Here is a 19,148-nt window from a genome sequence, read left to right on the forward strand (position 1 = left end):
TGCAGGCAAAGCATAGCTCGTTAGCTCAGCAAGCAAGCAACATGTCGGTAAAGGATATTTGCCGTTTGTGTAACGAGAATTTAGGAATAAAAGACACCATTTCAGTTTCCCGGACTGCTGTCTGAAAATACTGGTTAGCTGAGTGGATAAACCATCTGTCTATCACCACCTAACCCGCCTCAAAACCAACACTGATTGGCCAGGTCGTTTGGCTAACGGCTCCAAATTTTCTCTATCTCAAGATGCCAGACTAATCTGCGAGTGGAAAACTGGAGCTTGCGAGATCATGACGGTCTCAAGAGGCTACCACGATAGCTCCTTCTTGATCAATGAAGCGATGCCATATTTGGCGACATATGCCGTTTTATTTTCACCACAGGTGAATGACTTTGCAAGCTGCGAATCGGGGAACATGACAGCAAAGACGCCACGTATGTCCTCGTTAGATTTAAATGAATTGTGCCTCCGACTGAGAGGTGGCGTCTGAATTGTAACGTCGTTAGGTTTTGCTACAAACAATGCTACAAACACTGCAAGGATTAGCCTGGCCCCGCTATGGTTAGCTGCTGCCACGTACCGCTGGTGCTTTCCTCCTTTCATATGCGACTCGACGGTTTTGAGCCCCATGGTCCCTAATGAAAAAGTCTTTTTGCAGAATTTACACATCATCGCCTCATTGTTGTTTTCAGCCGGCGTCAACCACCTCTTAAATACATCCTCTTCCATCCACTTGTTGTTAAATTTGCACTTCCCCATCTTCTGTCTATGGTTGAACCTCACCTCGACAACCGCGTAATGGCGACACGCAGCCCGACATCAGCGTCTGTAGCCGACGTACCGTAAAACAGCTATTAATCGTGGAGACGCTCATTTCACACCATACTAAATTAATCAACTATTAGATGTTTTACGGTGGGCCACTGTGCTTTCCCATCGTCATTAAGTGCACCGGCTGAAAATGTAATACCTACAGCAACTTTATGGTAAATTTAAAGACAATTTAAGACCTTAATTACCCGGATTTTAATTTAAGACATTTAAAGACTTTTTAAGGACCCGCGGGAACCCTGCCAGAACAGGGAGGGGAACTAGAGGAGCCCAGAGTGCTCCCTGAAATCACCACGCCGAGCGTGTGAAACCGAACCCTGTCAAGCAGAAACCGAACCCTGTCAAAAAGCCCAATATTCGGCTGAATCTGTAGCCAAATACTGGATTCGGTGCATCCCTAGAGAAAACAACTCTTCAAGTCGGAATTCTAGTTTGTCTCTGACCTCCATGGCCTCTTGTGAGAGCTGGGTGGTGTTAGTTAGAGGCACAAGCTGCACCAGGCCGGTGATGAGCTCTGCTGTACTGCTCTGCATCTCTGGAGCTTGCTTCACTGGGTTCTAACACACAAAAAGAAGTTTAAGTTAAAAAAGTTGTTTGTCATGTATGAAAATACAGTGGAAATTAATAAACATTGACACCAAATAAGAACACAAAACATCTAGAGTGAATGTGTACGCCAAAACCTGCGTGTAAGAAAAGTAGTCACGTAGAAGCCAATATGTTGTAGCAGACTCACATGCAACATGAGTTTAGGGTCAGCATGGATGAGTTTGACCAGAGCGAGAAGGAGACACTTGTAACTTCGAGTGTCCAGTTCTGTGGCTTTCTCTTTGAATTTAAGGCTGGTGGTCATCTTCCCTTTGAATGTCAGACTCTGTGGGATGGCAGCAGACAACAGGGAGGACTCGTTAGGTTTAGGCACAGTATTTCCTTATATTTGAATAAAGTTTGATAAAAACTAGTGACCAGCTGTTTTAGGAAATTATGCATAAACAAACTAAGCGGCTGGTTAGGGCCCCGTGGCTACAAGAGGGCCCCATAGAGCACTAGAAATGTCCCACAAGAGCTTGAAACCGAGCCGGTCAGCCCATACGCTAACTAGGCAGGCTGCTTAAGCCCCCGCAAATTATGCAAGGGCTCCGCATCCCCCTTGTGAGTCAATGTTTACAACTGTGATCAGAGTGAAGCGGAACTATCTAGTCTAGAAGAGATAAAAACACAACATTAGAATAAATGCTGGAACAGCAATCAGGTAAACTTGTGTTCCCTCCTCTCCACATGTGATGTCAGCTTATAACAGTTAGGCCTATGTTAAGTTGATGTGTTCGCTTGCAGTGTATCTCTCTCTATAGTCTGTCTGTTGGTCTGGCTGTGCCTTGCTTTCATACTTTGTTCTGTGACTTTGTGCCTGACAAAAGTGAGAGTGAAATACAACTTACATTATTTATTTTGTTTGATAACAGGCAATGTTCATTATAAACTGCAGCTCGGAAAAAAACCTTGAACACACCGGGGCAGACAATAAATGGGTGTGATGGCACTCCTTAAAAGGGGCACATTATTTTTAGTCAAGGTTTAATTACAACTCAACGCAAGATGGAAAGCAGTGGATTGACACTGATTATTGATAAAATATTGAATTTAAAATAATAATTATAAAAAGTCAAATTATCAAATGTAATAATCTGCTCCAAAGTTTCTTGGTATATTGGCAAGACCAAAATAAATGTACCAGTATTTTGTTTAGTTCTCAACAAAAAGTGCAGCTGATAGCAATGTCTTTTTTCATTTTCTGCAGGTAATGGTTCGTTGGGTAAAATCTGTGGAGCATTTTGAAAGAGATCTCTTTAACTTTTTTGGTTAAAAAAAAAAACTTGTGTGGCAACAGCCAAACCTTTTCCCAACAAATCTCTTCAATATATGAAGACCAGTACGATAAAGCAGCAGGTGTACTCTTAACGTCTTGTTGAAAGAAGAGTTGACAAGTTGCCTTATTTCTTATTAGTGGGAATGCTGTTCAACAGCATTCCAACTATTGTTATCCTGTTCTTTATTAGTGGGAATGCTGTTCAACAGCATTCCAACTATTGTTATCCTGTTCTTTATATTTCCTTCTTATTCCGTACGTTTTTTGGCTCTCCGTAACTTCTGCATACTTTCACCTATTTAAACCATTCAACTTTTGAAATGTTCAGCTCTTTCAGCTAATGATGGGACTTCTTCAACTTTTTTTCTACTATTTATACTTTTTAAAATATTCAGCTTTTTAACACATTTTTTTAACATTGAAGTAAAAGAGCAGGCTTCAAAGCCTTCAAATCCTCTTCTGCTTCAAAATGTATCTCCTCCTACATTCTTCCACCTACAGACGTGATTCAAACTTTAAACTGTTCAGAAAATATTCAGGTATTCGGGGTGTGCTCAGTGTTTTGATATCTTTTACAGTTTTTGTGAAAAAGCTGTTTAAGTTTAGTAATTATTTCAGGAAATGTTATCGATTAAACAGTGTGTATTGCGCTTGCTAGAGTGGATGATCTCACAGCTAGAGGGTGAAGCTTCGAAAAAATTATCTTAGTTCCTTGTCTGTAAACTGCTCTCACGCCCACAATATCTACTTGTCATACACAATTTATACATCAAAACGTAGGTATTTTTGTCTACTTTCAGAAAATCTGCTCTGTTTTGTGATACGCCTTTTACTTTTGGCTGGTTGAGCTTCCAAACGACAAGAGTAACACAACTTTTTCCATTCACTCTCCTGTATAACTTTCTTGGCATTTCACAGCGAAGAGCAGAACGAACCACTTTTTTAAATCGCTGATATGCCCACAGTTTTATGTGTATGCATATAAATCTTACACCGATACGTTCACAAAGTCCTTGTGGTGCTCAGGATCACGTCATTTGACTGATAGTAGTTATCGTTTTCGCAGTGTGAGGCTTTGTTTGAGAGCTTGCTCTCAGTGTCTGAAGTGCCTGGTGTACTACAGGAGACATATTAAGAGCAGGTGCTATCGTTATCAGATCAAAGAGATGTTTATAAACATGGCCCAGGCCCTTAGTAACCATGACAACCCTTTCACAGACGAATGATGATCATCAGGCTATATCATTTGCGTTCCACTACTGTCTGTCTGTCTGTCTGTCTGTCTGTCTGTCTGTCCGTCTCCTTATCTGTCTGTGTCTCCCTCCCTCCCTCTGTCTGTCTGTATCCCTCCCTCCTGTTTCCCTCTCTTTCTCTATGCCTCCCTCCCTCCTTCTTTCTCTTTTCTCTGCCTTCCTCCCTCCTCTGTTCCCCTCCTTCCTTCCTTCAGTCTTCCTCCTTCCTTCTCTCCCTCCCTCTGTCTCTCCCTCCCTCCATCCTTCTCAATTTCTCTCTCTCTCCTTCCATCACTCCTTCTCTCTCCCTGCCTTTCCTCTCTCTCACTCCCTCTCTCCCTTCCTCCTTCTGTCTCTCCCTCCAGGGTCATTTGTGATTTCATCCATGTATATAGCCCGTTTCTTTTCAGGCAATATAGCCACCTCTCAGCTCTTTAGGGTCATGCTTGTTTGTTCTACGCAATGGTTATGGCTGATAATAATACAAAGTCTTTAAAATTTCAGCCTTTTTAGTCAATTTTAGTCAAAGTTGCTCTTTCTTTTCCTCTCCTCTCTTTCCTCTCTCTCTCCTCTCTTTATTCTCTTTCTCCTCTCTCTTCTCTCTTTTCGTCTCTTCTCTCTTTCTCTCCTTCTTTCTTCTTGTTTCCTCTTTCTAGCAAACAGTTCAGTTTAGCATAAACTTTTAACTTTTTAATGAAATTCATACTTATTAAACCGATTTCCACTTTTTCAACTATTCTCACTATTTCAACTTCTTCTTACAGATTTAAGCTATTCAACCAGTTTAGCTTTAGCAATTCAGCTATTCAGCATTCCCACGCATTTTATGCAGGAAATGCATTTTCTAGTTATTATTCCGTACGTTTTTTGGCTCTCCGTAACTTCTGCATACTTTCAGCTATTAAAACAGTATCTGAATTGCCTGGTGTGCTACAGGAGACATATTAAGACCAGGTGCAATCATTAACAGATGAAAGAGATCTCATCACAGACATTAAAAGGATGTTTATAAACATAGGCACAGGCACTTAGTAGCCATGACAACCCTTTCACAGACAGTCCACTTTAATACTGTAGTATTCAACTAACTAAACTAACTATGAACATCAGTCTATATCCTTTGCATTCCGCTTCTGTCTGTCTGTCTGTGTCTCCCTCCCTCGCTCCCTCTGTCTGTATCCCTCCTTCCTGTCTCCCTCTCTTTCTCTATGCCTCCCTCCCTCCTTTCTCTTTTCTCTGTCTTCCTTCCTCCTCTGTTCCCCTCCTTCCTTCCTTCCTTCTGTCTTCCTCCCTCCTTCTCTCCCTCCCTCCCCCTTTCTCTGTCTCTCCCTCCCTCCCTCTCAATCTCTCTCTCTCTCCCTTCCTCCTTCTGTCTCTCCCTCCAGGGTCATTTGTGATTTGTGATTTCATCCATGTATATAGGCCGTTTCTTTTCAGGCAATATATCCACCTCTCAGCTCTTTAGGGTCATGCTTGTTTGTTCTACGCAATGGATATGGCTGATAATAATACAAAGTCTTTAAACTTTCAGCCTTTTTAGTCAAAGTTGCTCTCGTTCTCAATGTTACTATCTTTCCTCTCTTTTTCCTCTCCTCTTTCCTCTCTCTCCTTCTCTCTTTATTCTCTTTATCTCATCTCCTCTCTTGCTCTTATTTCTTCTCTATTTCTCTCCTTGTCTCTTTCCTCTCTTTCTTCTTGTTCAGCCCCATTCTTTTCACCTAGCATATTTCACATCTCATCTCAGCTAGATTGATGCTTTTTCGTTCTATGCAGTGTATATATCTGATAATAATACAAAGTATTTCTTCTTTCAGCCTTTTCAGGCAATTCATTTCAATTTTCATCTTTGACAGTATTACAGTTCAGCTTCCAGCTTTTCTAACAAGCTCTTCACTTATGTAGGTAATGCAGTTTAGCTTCCAACTCTGAAATTTTCCCAGATGTTTCAGCAGTTCAGTGCAATGCATTTGAGCTTTGAGATTTTTCATACAATTTGTTTCAAATTTCTGCATATGTGAGTCATCATCAGTTAGAAAATCTACTAATATGTTCTACATATTTTGTCATTATTCAACCTTGAAAGCCAACAGTTTAGCATAAGCTTTTAACTTTTTAATGAAATTCATACTTATTAAACCGATTTCCACTTTCTAAACTATTCTCACTACTTCAACTTCTTCTTACGAATTTAAGCTATTCAACCAGTTTAGCTTTAGCAATTCAACTGTTCAGCATTCCCACGCATTTTCTGCAGGAAATGCATTTTCTAGTTTATTTATTTTGGTCTTGCCAATATACCAAGAAACTTTGGAGCAGATTGTCACATTTTATTGTTGTTCATATTTACCCTCAATTCACATTACGTTGGGAAAATATATTGTTTGGATTCACTCAATATGATAGAAAGTTTGATTCAGAGTATTATGCGATACATTTAATACTTATGTAAATAAAATTTGGTTAAAATAAGTCAAAGCTTTTGAAAAAGAACCCAAGTTTTTTGGAGCTGGCTTCCAATATTAAACAATACATGTTTTCCATATCTGAATGTACAAACAAAATATTGTTGGATCATATGACCTCTGTAAGCTTTACAAAATATTTATATGAAGTTTTTTGCTTTGTTTTGATTTCTTTCCTTTAGTAACCCGTTTGTGGTGCTCGTTTCTGAAACTAAGACTCTTAAGATATATAGAAGTTGTTGTTTCCTGCTGTATATCTACTCCTTTCAATAAAGCTTGATTAAAAAAAAAATTCACAAACTGCCGTGTATTCACTGTAAAAGCTGCTAGCTACCTTAGCTAATTCAGAAAGCAACTTTCTTTCTGAAAAGGTTTTTTCTGAGGCTGAGAGAGGTTTTTCTGATGCCGAGGCTGTTTTTTCTGAGGATGACCAATGTTTTTCTGACGCCGAGGCCGTTTTGTCTGAGGATGACAGAGGTTTTTCTGACGCCGAGGCAGTTTTTTTCTGAGGCTGAGAGAGGTTTTTCTGACCGGGAGAGTGTTTTTTCTGAGGATGAGAGAGGTCTTTCTGACGCGGAAGCTATTTTTTCTGAGGCTGAGAGAGGTTTTTCTGACGCCGAGGCCGTTTTTTCTGAGGATGACAGAGTTTTTCTGACACCGAGGCCGTTTGGTTTGATTCTGACACCTGAGTCTGAGATCTAAGGATGTCCTAAAATGAACACCGTACCAGAGGTATCAGTCTGAAACAGAGCTGAACAGTCCGACCAGTATAATTAGTTATGTTATTAATTTGTTTACAATATTTTCAGGCTTCAACCAGTGCTGCTCAAGCAGAAAGACAGGGTCAGGGAGAGAAAGAGATAGATTCGGTAGCATTGAAGTAGGAGAGGAGGACATCATTTGACTGAACAGATTTCTATCATTCAAACAACTCTGAATTGTAGTTTAAAACTTTTAAAGCCAACTTAATGAACAATAAAGTGTATTAAAATTGTATTTGGGCTTGAATACAGTTAATGGGTACGGGCACAGAGAAAACGCTCTGTTAACGGTTATCAACGATTAACTCCGGTCTAGGGCTGCCACCTCTTAGTCGATTAGTCGACTAATCGGTCGTTTTGGTCTTAGTCGACTAAGATTTCTTTAGTCGATAAGTCATTTTTTATGCTTATTCATGCTTAATTACTTATTTCCAAAAAACTCATGAGCACATTTATGGTAAACACAAGATTTAAAGTGGTGCTTTTGCAGGATTAATTGTGGAGAAACTCAGTTTTACAGATGGTTAATTAACTACATTTATATTGTGCTTTTCTAGTCTTAACCACCTCTCAAAGCGCACAGCTCTGTCAATTAAATCAACTAATCGATTAGTCAACAAAATTGTATAAGTGTTAGTCGACTAAGAATTTCTTTAGTCGATGACAGCCCTACTCCGGTCAGCTCCAGTTAACCAGACTCTGATAATTGAAGTTCAGGGAGCTTTCACAGCAGTGTGGTCGCGGCGTTTCTATGGTTTATTAGTACAGTTAATCCCACAGCAAGACCACCAGCAGCATGATACTAACGTAGCCTCTGAGCCGGATGTGGATGTATTAAAAGACGTGCCGTGGAGACGTAACTACACCGTTGACCACCCCTCCCGACTCGTTCCTCCAGCTCTGGCCATCTTGCTTTCAGCCCGCGATTAGCCGATTAGCTTTCTTTGTTTTCTTCATTGCAGTAAGAGTAACCTTTTCGCCAGTCCCTCACTCCCTCCCAAGTTTCTCCCTCATTTCAAACTTTCTTTCTGCTGCTCGATTACCGTTTTGGCTGCACATTTTACTACCTGCAGTTTGTTATCTCTTTTCTTTCTCAGTTGTCTTTAGGAGCAGCATTCTAGTTGTCACAAGCCTAGAGCGCCCTCTCGCGGGTGTAGACGGTAATGTTTTCAGTATGAATTAACATTTAAAAACATGTTCAATTATATATATTTTGATATACAAGTTGCACCTGACTATAAGTCGCAGGACCAGCCAAAGTAGGAAAAAAAGTGCGACTTATAGTCCGGAAAATAAGGTAGTTGATTTGAAGAAGAAAAAATGTAAATTAGGTTTTATCTACCTGGGCGGGTATCGATTTACCTAGGCAGGGCGCCCAAGTAGAGCCTATTTATGGGAAACACTGGTCCCTAAACAAAATCCTGTTCAGGGCCAGTCCTAATCAAAAAGAATTGAGAGTGTCATTAACACATTGTTGGTTTGGGTTCTGCATATGGGATTTTTTTTGGACAAAAACAGAATGCCAGCCTTAGCCTTTCAGTAGAGATAACCACATACTTTTCAGAACTGCACATTTTTCAAAAAGCTTATGATTTTAACTCATGGTGGTATTACATTAGTAAACAACTAAAGTAATTTAATACCTATTTATTACAATATTATTTTGTAGTCATCATTTTTCTCATCAATATTAACATTGTAGATATCTGGGAACTAGGGATCGACTGAGCAGGTTAACTGGAACTGGTAGTTGCCTTAAAACTGACTTAAGAGGCCTTCAGCCAGGTGTGACCGATCCATGTTAAATACAGTTTACTCGTAAATGTTATTAGAAAGTTCAGGCTTTCGCTATGTTTAGTTACTATCAGTTACAGTGAGTCCAGTTAATCAGCTTAATTTCTATGCCAACTATGTGTCATTCTGTTACTCAAGCATATCTATCCATCAAGGTTTACTCACCGACTTCTTGGGTCTACTTTGAACTACTGTACACATCGTAGTTACGTGCAGTTCATCTGTTCAATGAGGTTATTAGTGACATTTCATTGTTCACTTTCAGTTTGACACCAAATAAAAGGGTTTAGATGATCTAAATAAACTGTTGCTTTATTTCCAACCTGTCTAACATCTGACTGCTCATGCTTGTTGTTGGACTTCATTGTAGGCATTTCAGCGTGTTCCTTGTTTTTAACAATTACTTTGGTAAATACAATGTTATCATTACTGATTGAAATGGACAAAACTACAAAAATAAAACCCAATGTTTAGTATTAGTAATGTTACATTAGTAATGTTACTGTCCTCTTACCGGTGTCATGCGTAGTGGAGCATGGGTGCCGACACCTTGGATCACGCGGTTGAGGGTGTCTGAGAACATAAAGCGGAGGTCTCCAGAGTAGCAGTACACTGCATCGATTTTAGGCCACCAGTCCAGATGGGACTGAAAGTAGACAACACAGAGCAAGACAAGTGAAATAACACATCAAACAATTCTAACATCAATGATGTATGAAGAAGCTTTGAAGACTTACATTGGTGATAATTCTGTGCAAAGAGTTGACCAGGACAAAGTGAAAGGTTGAAGGGGAGGAGGCAGCCAAACAGACCTTAAGAGCAAAGATGAAAGACTAAAGACAATTAGCTAGTGAAATTGATGTTATGTACCTGCGCCATGTTGTTAAGTAGTGGAAACATTACAAACAACAAATAATATCAGTTCTTTTCAGTCCACCTTAAAGTGCTGGTTGTTGTGAGGATTGATGCGGAAACAGGAGACGAAGCAATCCATCATGAGCTCAACGTCAGCATTCTGGCTGCCTGTCCCCCTCCAGAAGGGTTTGGCTGGGTTGAACAGCAGAGCCTGGTGGGACAGGGAGGGCCACAGGTCACTTTAGGTTGGTTAAAAGTACATTTTCTGGTGAGATATACACCAGACTTGTCACAATACACTCAGAGAGAAATAAGTGGTGGTAATTTATACATCCAGCTCAAGAATTAGGGACAAAAGGAAATAAAAATTTAAATAAGGTGAACCATCCTTTCTTGAACTTTATTGCTATACAAACACAAAAGCAAGTAAGCGCTGTGACTCTTCTGAAGTGATTTTAGAAGGGGAAATTAGGTAGATAAATACATCGGTTGACTCACATGACACCATTGTTTTTATATCATACTTTACTATCAATCCAGGCTAAAGTCAATGATATTATTAATGCATTCATGTTGTCCGTCCATCCATCCATCCATCTGACTGGGGCATCTGCTGGCATTCCCAGGCCAGGGTGGAGATATAATCCCTCCACCTTGTCCTGGGTGTTCCTTGAGGCTTTCTCCCAGCTGGACGTGCCAGTAAAACTTCCCTAGGGGAGACGCCCTCCTTACCGGAGGCCCAAACCACCTGGCTCCTTTCGACGCAAAGGAGAAGCGGCTCTTCTCTAAGCTCCTCACGGATGACGGAGTTTTTCACCCTACCTCTAAGGGAGGCACCAGCCACCCTCCTGAGGAAACCCATTTCAGCTGGTTGTACCCTGGATCTAGTTCTTTCGGTTATGACCCAGCCTTCATGATAGTAGGTGAGGGTAGGAAACACGATAGTGTTTAAGGACTGTTCTCCTGTTATCCTTAAGAACATGTTATAAAGGAGTACATGGGATTTATTGTTGTGTTTTTTACCGTGGTATCACATTGGGTATCCAGAATCATGGAATTTCACTAGTAATGGTGTCGACTACTACATTTCTGGTATCGTGACATCAGAATCAGAAAAAGCTTTATTGCCAAGTAAATAAAAATTTTTTTTACACATACAAGGAATTTGTTTTGGTGTTGTAGGTCCATGTCACACATTCTCTAAATATAAGAAGGTTAAGAAAATAGAGTATTATAATATAAACAACATAAGTATAATTAAAGCTGCGAGCAGCGATTGACGGGCCCTCGCGCCTCTGTGCGCGTCGCGGTTACCGGCGGATGCCGCTCCTTGTGACCATGCATTTGTGCGGCACTCAGACACCACAAATCACCATTTATGAAATGGGGCGTGGCTTAAACATAGGGGGCGGGCCAAACCATCACCAATGAAGAATGAACTCTCTGCTGAGTTCAATGATACCTCACACAAGGGTCTACATCAAACGGGTCATTAGTTATAAAAAGGGTGCGTGGCTAAAGCTTAGGGGGCGGGTCAAACCATCACCAATGAAGAATGAAGTCTCTGCTGAGTTCAATGACACCTCACACAAGACTCTACCTTAAACGGTTCAAATGTTATGAAAGGGGGCGTGGTCATATTATAGGGGGCGGCTCAGTATCACATGTAGACCCCACATACTGACTTTCATGTAAATCGGATGATGTTTGTCATATTAGGCAGATTTCCTGGTGCTAGCGGGGGGCGCTATGACCAAAAGTCAATTTTGGCATGTAGGTGTCCTCAGGCCTGGACCCTTGTCAATTGTGAGAAATTTCGGGCAGATACGACAACGTACACTCAAGTTACAACAATTTCTTTGTTCATCGCTAAACACTCAAAATGGCCGCCACGCCCACACCGTCAGACGAAAAGTTTTTCTTTTAATAACTTTTCATCTTTAAGGTGTTGAGATGGTACCGACCAAGTTTGAAGTCCGGATGAAATCTCTAGGAGGAGTTCGTTAAAGTATAGCACCTTGACTTTTAGGCCTACTTCCTGTTGCCACAAGGGGGCGCTATGACTTTAAGTAAATATCGGCCTTTATTTGTCCTCGGGGTTGGACTCATGAATCCTGAAAGGTTTCGAGCCAGTTGGACAACGTACACTTGAGTTACACCCACTTATTGTTTTGGCGGTGAAATGCACAAAATGGCCGGCCCGCCACGGCCACGCCCTATGACGAAAAGTTTTTCTTTTAACAACTTTTCATCTTTAACTTCTTAAGATGGCACAGACCGAATTGGAAGTTGATCGGATGAAATCTCTAGGAGGAGTTTGTTAAAGTACGACATGTGGAAATGGCCAAAATCGCACTAATTTTGAACTTTCAATTAAAAATTCCTGTCCTCCCGGACTTCCTGTTGGGTTTAGGGTATGGCTGGCGTGAGGTTTTGGTCCTAATGGACTTCAGCCTCCTGCCAGAGGGGAGTGATTCAAAGAGTTTGTGGCTGGGGTGGGAGGGATCACACGCTATTACTCAACAAACTGAAGTTAGTTGCATTTAATAACTTATAATGCGTTTTTCGCCGTGGCGGCCGCATTAACAGAGAGTTGCCAGCGGAAACACTGGTACCAATACAGGTTTCCCTCTGATATACAGCTGTGTTAATAACAATTAAAACTGTAGACAAATGTCAGCAGTCAGCACGGTGTCTCGCCATGTTGCAGTGTGTGAGTGAATGGGGGCGAGGCTGCGAGGAGGAGAGATCCAAACACAGGCACGGCTTTACAGAAAGAATGAGTCATGTAACGCATATCGATATATAAGACCTCACTCCGTTTGTGGAGAGGCAGCGGATGCGAGGACTTTAGGTGCACCGGTGCAACCTAGGAAAAATCTTAGTCGCACCCTTACAAATTTTGGCCGCATGTGCGTTCCCAGGCCAGGGTGGAGATATAATCTCTCCACCTAGACCTCGGTCTTCCCCGAGACCTCATGAAAGTTGCTGGAGTACACCATTTTATAAATATAGCCGTACTAAGAAATACAGAGAGTTTAGTAGAGCTGATAGGCTATTAGCTTTGTATCAACTCATTAGGCAATGGCTTGAATGTAACAGACATTCATTATTATAAAGTAGTCTATGGCTTTAAATAATTAACTAACTAATTAATAAATAACTATTAATAACTAATAACTAACTAATTTCATTTCATTTTATTTATATAGCACTAGTAAACACAACAGAAGTTGACCACTGTGCTTCACATAACAAGAGTCAGATAAGAAAATAGAATAAAACATCCTTCAGACAACAAAAAGACATAGATAAAAAATTTAAAGAAATGCACGCTCCAAGAGATAAAATTTGTTTGAGCTTAAACTCATATAAAGAGGACAGCGATCTCAAGGAGACGGGGAGGCTATTCCACAGCTTAGGACCAACAACAGCGAAAGCACGGTCCTCTCTTGACTTTAGTCGCGAGCGTGGCTGGGACAGATTATAGTTGCTCGTGGACCGTAGACACCTACCAGGTACATTCAGATCAAACAGTTCAGATAAATAAGCTGGTGCAAGACCATTTAAAGATTTAAAGACAAACAGCATTATTTTCATATCAACTCTGTAGCGCACCGGCAGCCAGTTAAGAGACAATAAAATGGGAGTGATATGTTCATGTTTGCGAACCCCAGTCAGGAATCTGGCGGCTGCATTTTGGACCATTTGAAGCCTTGTAATAGAGAACTGGGGCAGTCCTGCATATAAAGAATTACAATAATCCAGACGGGATAGAACGAAAGCGTGGATCACTTTTTCAAGCTCTATTGGTGATAGAAAATGCTTAACTCTGGATAACAGCTTCAAATGATAAAAACTTGATTTCCCCACTGTGTTTATGTGTTTATCTAGCTTTAAAGTGGAATCCAAAACCACTCCCAGACTCCTGACAGTAGGTTTAATGTCACAGTACAGGTCTGCAGTATTAAAAGTATTTTTTCCATCTCCCAGAACAGGGCCAAACACAATAGCATCGGTTTTACTCTCGTTTAAATGTAAAAAATTCAAGGACATCCAGGATTTTACGTCGTTTAAACACGCGGATAGGGTTTCAAGGCCCTTTGTGTCAGTGCTAACTGCCTTTTAAGGCAGATAGATTTGTGTGTCATCTGCGTATAAGTGAAAAGACACTCCGTGTTTCCTAAAGATTGATCCTAACGTAGCGGTAGCATATATAAAGAAAACAAAGTAGGAGCCAAAATGGAACCCTGTGGAACGCCATATGTAAGTGGAGCTACGGACGAAACAGAATCTCCAATACAAACTGAAAAGGTTCCATTTGTAAGATAGGACTTAAACCAGTTAAGAGCATTTCCTCGGATGCCCACAAACGTTTCAAGGATTTAAGTAAAATCTTGTGGTCAACAGTGTCAAACACTGCGCTCAGATCAAGGAGAATTAAAATGACAGAGTCCCCAGAATCAAGAGACAACAAAATATCATTTAAAACTCTCAATAAAGCAGATTCAATATTGTGATTAGTCCTAAAACCAGACTGGAATTTTTCTACGATACTATTTTCTTCAAGGAAACTCTGTAACTGCAATAACACAGCTTTCTCAAGAATCTTAGATATAAAAAATAAATTTGAGATGGGTCTAAAATTTGATAAATCAGTAATGTCCACATTTGGCTTTTTCAATATAGGTTTCACTATGGCATGTTTGCAGATAGCAGGGACAAAACCTGAGAGAAGGCATCTGTTTATAATAGACAAAACCCAATGTCCCACATTATAAAAAATCCGTTTGAAGAACCATGTAGGAACAATATCAAGAGATGAGACAGTAGGCTTCAACTTAGCGACTATATTTGTTAGACTAGTTATGGTAATTGGCTCAAAAGAATTTAAGAACCTGATGGCCAAGGGAGTATCTACAGGGTGAGTATTCAAAGGCATTATAGACTGTCTAATTGTTGCTAATTTCTCCACGAAAAAATTTCCAAGATTCTCACACGTAGAAGCAGAGTCAGTGAGATGATTATTACTTACAGGGTTGAAAACAGAGTTTAAGACCTTAAACAGGATTTTAGGATTATTTGAGTTTTTAGCTAAAATATCTGAAAGATATTGAGACTAAGCTGTTTTCACAGCTTTTTGGTATGTCATCAAGGATTCCCGTAAAATCTCATAGGACACCTGCAGCCTGTCCTTTTTCCATCTGCGCTCCGCTCTTCTGCAAAGTTGTCTTAGGTGGCGAGTGTTGCTATTCAAAGTCTCAGATTTATTTTTCTGGCGTTTAAATCACAAAGGTGCAACAGTGTCAAGAGCATTAGTACAGAGAGAATTAAATAAGCTCAACTGCTCATCAATATCTACTGTATTTGCTAGATGTTCAACAGTAAACACATGCTCAAAAAAATGCAGAAAAAGCATCGGCAGACGATGGACAAGACAAGCCTACACGTGACCATTTACTAGGTCTAACAGATGCAATGGTGTAACATGAAAGATCGATATTAAAGGCAACAAGGATCATAGTTATGGGAAATAAAGTCAACTTTTTTAGCTGCTTTGACCAAAATGGATACAAAGAAGGAAAACTTAAAACAAAACATGAAAAGAGAAAATGATTCAGTAACTGCTCAGACCTTGAGATCCATGACGATGGACTGGACCAGGAGGAAAATGGTTGAGTGATCCTCCCAATTGATGTATGTGGAGGCTTTACACAGTTTGACACAGGCAATAGCAGCGCTCTCCATCAGCTGCTTGCTGCCACCCTGGCCTGCTAAAGCTTTCCGCAAACTGTCCAGAAACAGTTTCTGCAAACACAACAGGAAAGGAAAGTCTGTTTGTGTGCTGGAATCAGTATCTGCTCTGTGTGTGTCTCTGTGTGTGTTATTTGCTCCCACCTTGTTGGCCTTGCTGTCTTCCACGGTGTCTTTGGAGATGGTGTGTGTGATCTCTGGACAGAGGATGAGGAGGATGATTTGCAGAGGCCACACAGCTGCCTTCCTCTTAGCACTCTCCGCAAAGCTGTCCACCAGGTCAAACAACTTCTCTGCAGCTTCTGAACACAGACCAACACACACAGAGTTAACAACTTCACATTCAAAAGCTATCCTGTGGAACATCCAAAGAATCATTGCCACAACTGAAAAACTGTGTTTAAGAAACCTGTACAGCTGACAATCAGGGTTTTGGATTATACTGCCAAGTTTTCACTGCGGCTCCCCCTGGCAGGCAGGGAGTCCGATAGGTATTAAATAGATATTAAGAAATAATCTTACTGTTCAAATAATGTCCCTTAATCATATATAGTTCAAGTATTGTGTTTCTGAATGTCTGTGTTATTTTTACTTGATTGTTAATCTTTTTTATAGTTGTTTATCTTTCAAAGACAGCGCCTATTCACTTCAGTTGTAGCATACAAGAATTGTACAGTGACAAAAAACAAAGGAAGTCAAAAATAATTTAGTTCATTAAAAAAGATGAACACCATCAACCTGGTGGCCAAGGAGATGCGGGCGCTACCTCTAGAACACCAGCGAGGCACAGGAGCTGACTGAGTAAAAGACAAGGTCAAGCTAGCCGCCTCCGTGGTCAAACCAGTTGACACTAAAGTTGTATTGCACCGGTATTCTGACTTTTATGGTAAATTCATTGAAACTGCCCAGGCATAACATGAGACTAAGTCTACTTTTCAAAATAAGGTTTTAACCATCTAACTACAAATAGAGGACCCTTTGTGTGTGCATGTATGTGTGTGTATCTTTCAAATATCGAGAACCGTTCATCAAATCTACTTCAAACTTGGCGTGTATTGCTGGGTACCCAATGATGCAGTATTAAAGTTTTGGTGCAGTTTCGACATGCGACACATTCAATATTAATAACTGGATATACCAACCTAACCTTTCTTCCCTTTACTGGAGTTAAATAGCAACTGCGGATAGCCTACAGGAACATCGCAACTCTTGTGTAAGTTTGCCATACTAACTTCCACTACGAATAATTTATTACATTGTTACCTCAGTTAAAACAAATAATACTCCTATTTGAACCTGATTTTAAGTATGCCTATAGCTCCCTCACACAAGCTGGACGCTTGATGCTATCTGCCTACCTTAAATATTAAAGAAAACACAAACAGGAGAGTAATTCCGGCTTGGCTGTCACCCAGATCAACAAGGTCCGCATCAGGTGTTAGGGAACCAGGGCAACATGAAGAGAAATGGGCTACAGGAACAAGACATTCATGGACTAGGGCAGAGAATATGGAACTACTAGAACGCTACTACACAATTGACCCCAGGAAAGAGGTTACATAAAGAAGATGTGGGACCAATGGATACTTCAAAACCCTACATCTAAGCTAACCAAGAAAAAGTGTGTTCCAATACACGCAGTCGCAAACTGATAATACAACTAGAGACTGAAGAGGTACAACAAAGATGCTATGGCAATTGGGACCCAGGACGACAGGTCAGCAGGGGGATGTAATCTTCTCAACTAAAATCTGAATTTGGATACCAAGCCCCAAGAACAGATAGGCTTAATGCAAGGGCAGTAAGAGATGATCATAAGTAAGCTGGATACCTGGAGCCCCCCTGGACGGTTACCATATGTAGCAGGTGCAGATTGACGACAGAAGGATGAATCTGGTGCCACATATTTTAATTTTCAAAAAAACTGTTTCTGTAATTAACAGAAGACAATATAAGTTGCACTGTAGTTTCCACAAGCCTAATGGCTGCCGACGTTACCAGACGCTTTTGCAAAACTGAGTAAAACTCACGTTAGTTCTGCCCCTAGTGTTCATTCTGCCATTTACTGGTCATGTGAGTGCAACTGACTTACAAACCGCTAGACAGTCTTTCTTACTGTAATTACATGCATCTTAAAATAACAAAAATAATGAATAGGCGAGAAACTTAACTGTTCTGAATTGTATGGGGGGTCCTATGAACAACGTATATTCAATAGTAACATATTAACCTCAAAACCTGGCGCCACACACGGGTAAGAGACAAAGTACCCTCTGAAGGTCTGCTAGAAGATGTGAATGCAGCACTACATACTATACCTACTGAGACCATCACTGAGACCAACAAGCTGATATACACTACAGCAACAGTGATCCTAGAGATACTTGGCTACAAGATGAACATAGGCCATAAGGAGCAGTACCCTCAATGGAGAAGGCAACTAGAAGCTAAGATCAAAGCAACACGAAGGAAAGTCAGTCAGCTATCAGAGCTACAGAAAGGTGTGATAAAGAAAGAGGTACCTAGGAAGTACACCAACTGTCCATACCAGAGGCACTGGAGACTGCCGAACAAAGGCTCATAGCTTTGGCTACCCACCTGAAGAGGTAAACTACTGAATCAGAAGCCAGGAGAATAAACAGGATGTTGTTCACTGAACCACCAAGTGTAGTCCCAGTGGCAAGGTAGCAGCAATACAAGAACAGCAATATTGAGCAATACTGAGACTGAACAATACTGGAAAAGCATAAAAGGGGAAGGAGGCAACACATAACACCAATGCCTAGTGGATCTAAGAGCAGACCCCAGCAACCTCCCAGAACAAGCCCCATTGTGATGACAATAACCGACATCCAAGAACAAGTGTCTCAAATAAAGAGCTGGACGGCACCAGGGCCTGATATGATCCACACCTACTGGCTGCACTTTATGAACACATGACAGCAGCTGCTGAGAGATGGGACCCACCCAGAGTGGTTAGCCCAAGGCCGGACAGTCCTGATCATGAAGGAAAGGAAGAGCAAATTTCTTCGATTTACCAGCCAATTACCTACCTCTGCACAACATGGAAGCTCCTGTTAGGCATCATTGCAGCTAAGATAAGTAGGCACATGACTACAAGAAAGCCTATGACTCATGGATACTGGAATGCTTGGAACTTTAAGACATCAACAGAGCCTTCATCAAAAACCCAATGGGGCTGTGGAAGACAACTCTAGAAGCCAACTCAAAGCCAATGACACAAGTTAACATCAAGTGCGGCATATACCAAGGAGATGCTTTGTACCCGCTGCTGTTCTGCATAGGGCTGAACACCTTCAGTCAGATCATCACTAAGAGTGGTTACGGATACTGGTTCCGAAGTGAAGTGACCATCAGCCATCTACTCTACATGGATGACATCACGATGTATGCCGGGAATGAGCGTGACATTAACTCAATGATCCACATCACAAGGACTACAGCGACGACATCGGAATGTCATTTGGACTAGATAATTGTAGTCGGATGATATGGAAGAAAGGTAAGATGGTCACAACTGAAGGGGTGGAACTAGCAGAAGGAAACATAGCAGATGTTCAAGACAGCTACAAAT

The 19,148-nt window shown here is 40.9% G+C and overlaps 1 protein-coding gene across 7 annotated transcripts in view; it reads right to left on the reverse strand.

The window, feature by feature from the left end:
- nf1a (neurofibromin 1a) overlaps positions 1-19,148 on the reverse strand; it is a 282,226-nt gene that overhangs the window by 182,911 nt on the left and 80,167 nt on the right. For all 7 annotated transcript variants that reach the window (XM_028569967.1, XM_028569974.1, XM_028569961.1 and 4 more), the window contains exons 8-14: positions 15,698-15,855; positions 15,434-15,607; positions 9,882-10,010; positions 9,682-9,756; positions 9,459-9,590; positions 1,565-1,702; positions 1,272-1,385 (exon numbers count right to left, since the gene is read on the reverse strand). In XM_028569967.1, the coding sequence (XP_028425768.1) occupies positions 1,272-1,385; positions 1,565-1,702; positions 9,459-9,590; positions 9,682-9,756; positions 9,882-10,010; positions 15,434-15,607; positions 15,698-15,855 (920 nt within the window). The remainder of the gene's footprint in view (positions 1-1,271; positions 1,386-1,564; positions 1,703-9,458; positions 9,591-9,681; positions 9,757-9,881; positions 10,011-15,433; positions 15,608-15,697; positions 15,856-19,148) is intronic.

This window comes from Perca flavescens, chromosome 3 (genome assembly GCF_004354835.1).
Source record: "Perca flavescens isolate YP-PL-M2 chromosome 3, PFLA_1.0, whole genome shotgun sequence".
Taxonomy (NCBI): Eukaryota; Metazoa; Chordata; class Actinopteri; order Perciformes; family Percidae; genus Perca; species Perca flavescens.